We start from the raw sequence: 5,865 nt of genomic DNA, 5'->3' as shown, positions 1-5,865 counted from the left end.
AGTATCAATGCTAAAAGCTTTATATCCATCCTTAGGAGATAAAGAACAAGAAAGAGTTAACAAATCCATTGCCTGCTCACTGAATCTGCTATTCAACTCTTGTAACTGTGTGTCAATGGTAGTGAAAAAGATTTCAACTTTAAAGTAATGTTGAATTGTGACTTGATTCTCTTCAAGACGGGAGTGTCCAAATCTTGTTGTTGAATGAACATCATTAAGATTAGGAATCTCAATACCATGCTTTTCACAAAAAGATACCATTTTAGTAAACAATATATCCCAACCATTTTCTCTCAAACCTTGAATAAGATGTTTTGTTGAACGAACCAAGTTCATAGCATTAACTACATCTTGATTTTTTTTGTAAGGCTTGACAAAGCATATATGTTATTCCCATGATTTCTTTCATCAAGTGCAAAATAAATATAAAATCAAATGCCTTCAAGTAATTGTAACAACTATCTGCATCCCCATGTGTAGCATAACTCCCTCTATCTTTTGCAATTTTTTTTTAAAACTAAACAAGTTGCTTCATACATGTTTATCAAGCTAGAAATTGAATCGTAATGTGATCCCCAACGAGTATCTCCAGCTCATTTCAATGTACCAACTTGATTTGCACCTTTACTAGTTACAATCTCATCAATCTCTAACAAATAAGCAATTTCTTCTAATTGGGCAGCTTGTACCAACTTGTTATGTTCTTCTACAAAGGATAGTTTTCTAAATGAATTTGATATATTAGATGCCAATCACTTTAATCTGTTCCGATTCCGGTGTCGTCGTGCCGGTAGCAAACCCATATGAGAAAGAAAGGAAAGGTAGGAGCGTTTTGCCTTATCTGTATTTTAACCTAACTTTGAATGGAAAAGAAAAAATAAAAATTAATTTTAATTTAAAATAAGGATGTTTTAATAATTTAATATATATGAATTAAAAAAAAACAAAAAGTTGAGGGGTGGTCGTGACCTTCCCACGTCCCCCCTCAGTTCCGCCACTGCCAACGACTTACTTACATTTGTTTTGTCAAATAGTTATGGGTTCAAACTCACACATCTATCCTGCAGAGTTAATAACTGAACTGACTTAACCGAACGACAATTCATTTGTTTATTTCGGAAGAAAACAATACAAATGAACATTACGAGAAAAGAACTTGTAGTCCCATCAATGAAGGATTTATTTTTAAAAATTAAAAATAATACATAGTATAAAATTATTTTACACTATCATTTAATAAACTTGATAAACGTTTATTATTTAACAATTTATATCACTAATTTAAAAATATCATTATGATTTTGCGTAATACATTTAACTGTATTATATTGTATTGTACTGTATTGTATTGGTTCACAGTGTAGTGCGTTTACTTTCTTTTTCTCTTATTTTAATAACAAGCTATTTACTGAAACCTCATTGAAGAAAAAAAAAAGAGAAAAAATGGCAGGAGCGTAAAATCGGTCCCTAGCAAGTTGGGGGCGGAAACAAACAATGGAGGAAAGAACATCCACAGCAACAGAGACAAACGACGACGATGTTTGGTCCAAAGACACAGTCCCCAAAGTCTTCAAACTAGTTTCTTCCTCCACTTCATCTCTCACTCTCACTCACACCGACCTCGTTTCTCTCCTCCTCGTTAGTCCCTTCCTCTATCGCACCCTTCTCTCTTCTCAACCCCTCTGGCAAGTAAGTCTTCACATCAATCTTCACTTTCCCTTTCCCCTTCATTCTTCTATCATTAATGGATTCTTCTTCTTATTACTAGTTACTCAATTTTCGTGAGTTGAATAATTCCGGAAATCGCCTTATAGCTGCTCTTTCTCTGGTACGTTAATTATCCATTTTCATTCAATTTAGATGAAATTTTATTTGTGATTAATACTGTTTTGCTATGGAATTTAATTGTTTATTCTTGTAGCCTAGATATAGCCATGTAAAAGAGATTAACCTTGAATTTGCAAGAGACATTGAAGACACACATCTCATACTTATTAAACAAAAGGTAACCATAGTTGACAATGTTTGCCCAATGATGTAGAATATAGATTGAATGTGATTTTCTGACTTAATTATTTTAAGCATTTTTAGTGTTTTGATTCTCTTCAAAGCTTGGAGTCTTTAAATCTCAACGTCTGCCAGAAAATATCGGATACCGGAATTGAAGCGATAACCAGTTGTTGTCCTCGGCTAAAAAACTTTTCCATCTACTGGAACGTCAGGTGCGTTAAGTTTTTTATTAACGCGCAATGTTGGTAGCAGTTGAAAATATCGGTTTGGATTTAATTTTTGAGTGTTATTTCAGGGTAACTGATGGTGGACTAGTGCATATAGTGAGGAATTGCAAACACATTGTTGATTTGAATATAAGTGGTTGTAAGGTACATGGTGATACCTTGGAGTTGTAATTTTATATCACCTCACTATTGAATGTTTATTTATAAAGAAATGCATGCATACAGTGCGCGTGTGCGTGTGTGTCTATGTGTGTGCCTGTGTGTGTCTATGTATGTGCGTGCACGCTATTCAACTAAAATCAATTTTGAATATCAAGTTCGTGACCGTGAAGTATATTGTATGCACTAGAGTTCTGAATCATCTTGTTAGAAAATGATAGTGTTTTTTTTTTTAAATTTGGTACTTGTGTCTTTTGAAATAAGTGGTTTGATATGATAATTGCAGAATATTTCAGATTGCGGTGTACAATTTGTTGCTGACAATTACCCAAAACTAGAGTCGCTAAACTTGACAAGGTATAGATTGTAAATATCATTACTCAAATGATGAGTTATATATTTTTTTTACCGTTTTGCATTAACTGTCTGAAATTGTTTGTGTTGAGATATCTGAAATTATGTTATAGATTTAGATGATTCGGTGTTGATCTTAACCCCTAATCAAGGGATTTGATTGTTCATATTTGATTAGTATAAACTATATTTGAGGTATTAGGTATATAAGTTATCTCCATTATATGTTGCTCAACATATACACTTCCATTCAATAAGAGACTTCTAACTCACACTTGATACATCAACATTCTTTCCCTCAATTGTGAGACTCTTCGCGTCCTTGATACAACATCCGGAACCACTTCCGCTCTCCCTGACCCCCATCGAGTCATTCCAGCCTCTGATACCTCTGTCAGAACTTCAGGGGAAGCCTAAAACACTGGGGTAGATCATCACATTGGACTAATGAGCAACCACACAAGTGAGGTTGGAACTAGCTAGATGCATATGACACGCACCAACTGCAGGGGGAGTGTTGAGATGTTTGAAATTATGTTATAGATTTAGATTTGATTTGATGTTGATAAACTTTCTATTTCTTGAGGGTTCGTAACGTATATATACATCTCATAATTTGACACCTAGGTGCGTCAAGTTAACCGACGAGGGACTGAAGCAGTTATTGCAGAAATGCCTATCCCTTCAAAGTTTGAATCTCTATGCAGTGTCTAGGTAGGAATTGAAACTCAACCTATTGAAGTTCAACTTATCTTTCCCTGAAAATTCACCGTATTACTCTTATTCAGTTTCACAGATGAAGCTTACAGGAAAATCGGCCTTCTGACACGTCTCACGTTTTTGGATCTCTGTGGTGCCCAGGTAAAATCTTCGGTCGTTGAAGATTTCTCTGGACAACCCTATATAACGCAAACTACTAATAGAAATAAGTTTCGCTCGCAGAATCTTTCCGATGAAGGACTTCAATGTATTTCGAAATGCAAGAACCTTGTATCCCTCAATCTGACTTGGTAAACTCATGATCAACTTGAATATCAGTCTATCTCATTTTATGAAAGTAATCGAGCTGTATCTAATTTTACGTGATAGGTGTGTACATGTAACTGACGAAGGGGTTATAGCCATTTCACAGAGTTGCACCTCTCTTGAATTTCTAAGGTATTATCATATTTTGAGAAGTTTATTGCACTTGGATAACTGTTTTCCTAGAATCACTTTTTGGCTTGATGTATTGGATGGCCATATTTGCAGCTTATTCGGAATAGTTGGCGTGACCGATAAATGTCTCGAGGCACTCTCAAAGTCATGTTCTAACAGCATTATGACACTTGATGTGAATGGATGTATTGGCATTAAGGCAAATTCCTATTTCAAACCAATAACAAGTTTTAACCGAACCATGTTGTCGTCTAACTGTTCCTTGTTTTTCTTGCAGAAACGAAGCCGCGCAGAGTTGCTTCAGTTGTTTCCATATTTGAAATGCTTTAAAGTGCATAGTTAATTTCTGGTTAGTGAAACTTTGGTAACAAAAGTAGTTATTTTTTTTATGGGAGCAAAATAATCTCCGAAGCTATTATTTTTAAACTATGTAACATTGACACTTCGGATTGAGTACGCATTAGGTGTGTCCAACTACACACGTACTTACATTTAATTATACATTATTTTTCTTCAAATTATTATTGTGTTCATGTGATAATAGTTATTTATTTGTGAAGTAAACAGAACAACTCTCATTAGCTTAACCATTTAAAAAAGAATACTACCATTAAAGAGTGATTTCAAAGTTAATACCATAGTTTAAAACTATTAAAAGTTAGATGATTTCATTACCTCTCAGCTTAATAAAAAAAAGCTTGATTATTGTTTTCAACATAAGAATTTATTTTATACCAACTATCAATGGTTAATGTATATAAATTTTCTTACAAATTAGCATTTGCATTCAATAATTAAAAAAAGTAAGCATATCTTTGGTGTGGTTGTGAGTTTTTAGATTTTTAATTTTAAAAGTTAATTTTAAAATTAAAACTTAATTGAAAAAATTAGATTTGAATTTGATTTTTTTTTCATATTTGGAAACAGTTTTAAACTAAGAGAAAATAGATATGCAATGTAAAATTATTTTACACCGTTAATGTATTACTTTTAGTCTCTTAAACTAAAATAAAAAAAATCTTAAAATTGATCTTAAAATTTTTTCCCTTTTATTTTGAACCTTGCTGCATCATATTCCCTTCATCTTTTCTTATCCCTCCCAATTTCCTACACTTTACATTGATTTCTTGATGTTCATAAGTCTTATATAAGATGGGCCATTTTATCATTAGGATTTTTAAAAGGAGACTTTTTTATCTCATCCTATGGGGTAGAAAAAGACCCCATGAAAAATCCAGAATACCCTTCAAATTCTAGATATGCATCTCCGGACGTATCTTGTTAAAATCAAAACGTTAACTAATCCGGAGATACATCTCCGAAATATATTAACACATACATCATACATTCCTCTCAAAAACGTCCATTTTACACGTTAATTGTTTTAAAGATGCATCTTTGTACTCTACAATGTAGATTATGTTTGTTTTATAGTTACACAGATGAAAGTGATGATTTATAAATGTTAAAAACCCTGTTATGTGATGTGATTTAAACCATACAATCGATATGAAAAAATGACATATAAATCCAGATGGTCCAAAAATGACATATGTAAATAAGGTTGAAATACACGATAAAGTAGAATGAAGTGAAAATAAAATACAATCCGTAATGAATCAAAAGTACAACTACTATATACTACTACGTATGTCGGACTACAGCTCCTCTGGCTCTTCGTGCTCCTCAGCCTCCTCTACCCCCGTCCTCTGACGATGTCTCTGATACATCAATGCTTCTTGTGCCTCCATAATAATGGCATCTAGGACCTGCCTCACCCCAAACCCATCAAGGAAGATACGCTTGTCAATTCCTTCCTATGCAATCTCCATTATGCGAGGACATCTAGGCAAGACATCATGAGCATGATCTAACTGTGCATGCTCTTCCTCTAGTATCTCCTGAGGAGCTGACCTTAATAGATCTTCTGAGAAAACCTGCACCATATACAAATGTG

General features: G+C 33.7%; 1 protein-coding gene across 1 annotated transcript; it reads left to right on the top strand.

Annotated features, from left to right (window-relative positions):
- The first annotated feature begins 1,347 nt into the window (after positions 1 to 1,347).
- LOC127094004 (F-box protein At3g58530) lies at positions 1,348 to 4,426 on the top strand. Its single transcript, XM_051032885.1, has 12 exons — positions 1,348 to 1,689; positions 1,769 to 1,828; positions 1,922 to 2,005; positions 2,092 to 2,222; positions 2,306 to 2,381; positions 2,683 to 2,753; positions 3,378 to 3,464; positions 3,539 to 3,611; positions 3,693 to 3,760; positions 3,840 to 3,908; positions 4,002 to 4,107; positions 4,186 to 4,426. Exons 1-12 carry the CDS (start codon positions 1,495 to 1,497, stop codon positions 4,249 to 4,251), a joined length of 1,086 nt encoding a protein of 361 aa, XP_050888842.1. The 5' UTR covers positions 1,348 to 1,494; the 3' UTR covers positions 4,252 to 4,426.
- Positions 4,427 to 5,865: the final 1,439 nt, after the last annotated feature.

Source organism: Lathyrus oleraceus, chromosome 6 (genome assembly GCF_024323335.1).
Source record: "Lathyrus oleraceus cultivar Zhongwan6 chromosome 6, CAAS_Psat_ZW6_1.0, whole genome shotgun sequence".
In the NCBI taxonomy this organism is placed as follows: domain Eukaryota; kingdom Viridiplantae; phylum Streptophyta; class Magnoliopsida; order Fabales; family Fabaceae; genus Lathyrus; species Lathyrus oleraceus.
Note: the sequence above shows the minus strand (reverse complement) of the source record. Positions and strands in the feature narration are given on the sequence as shown.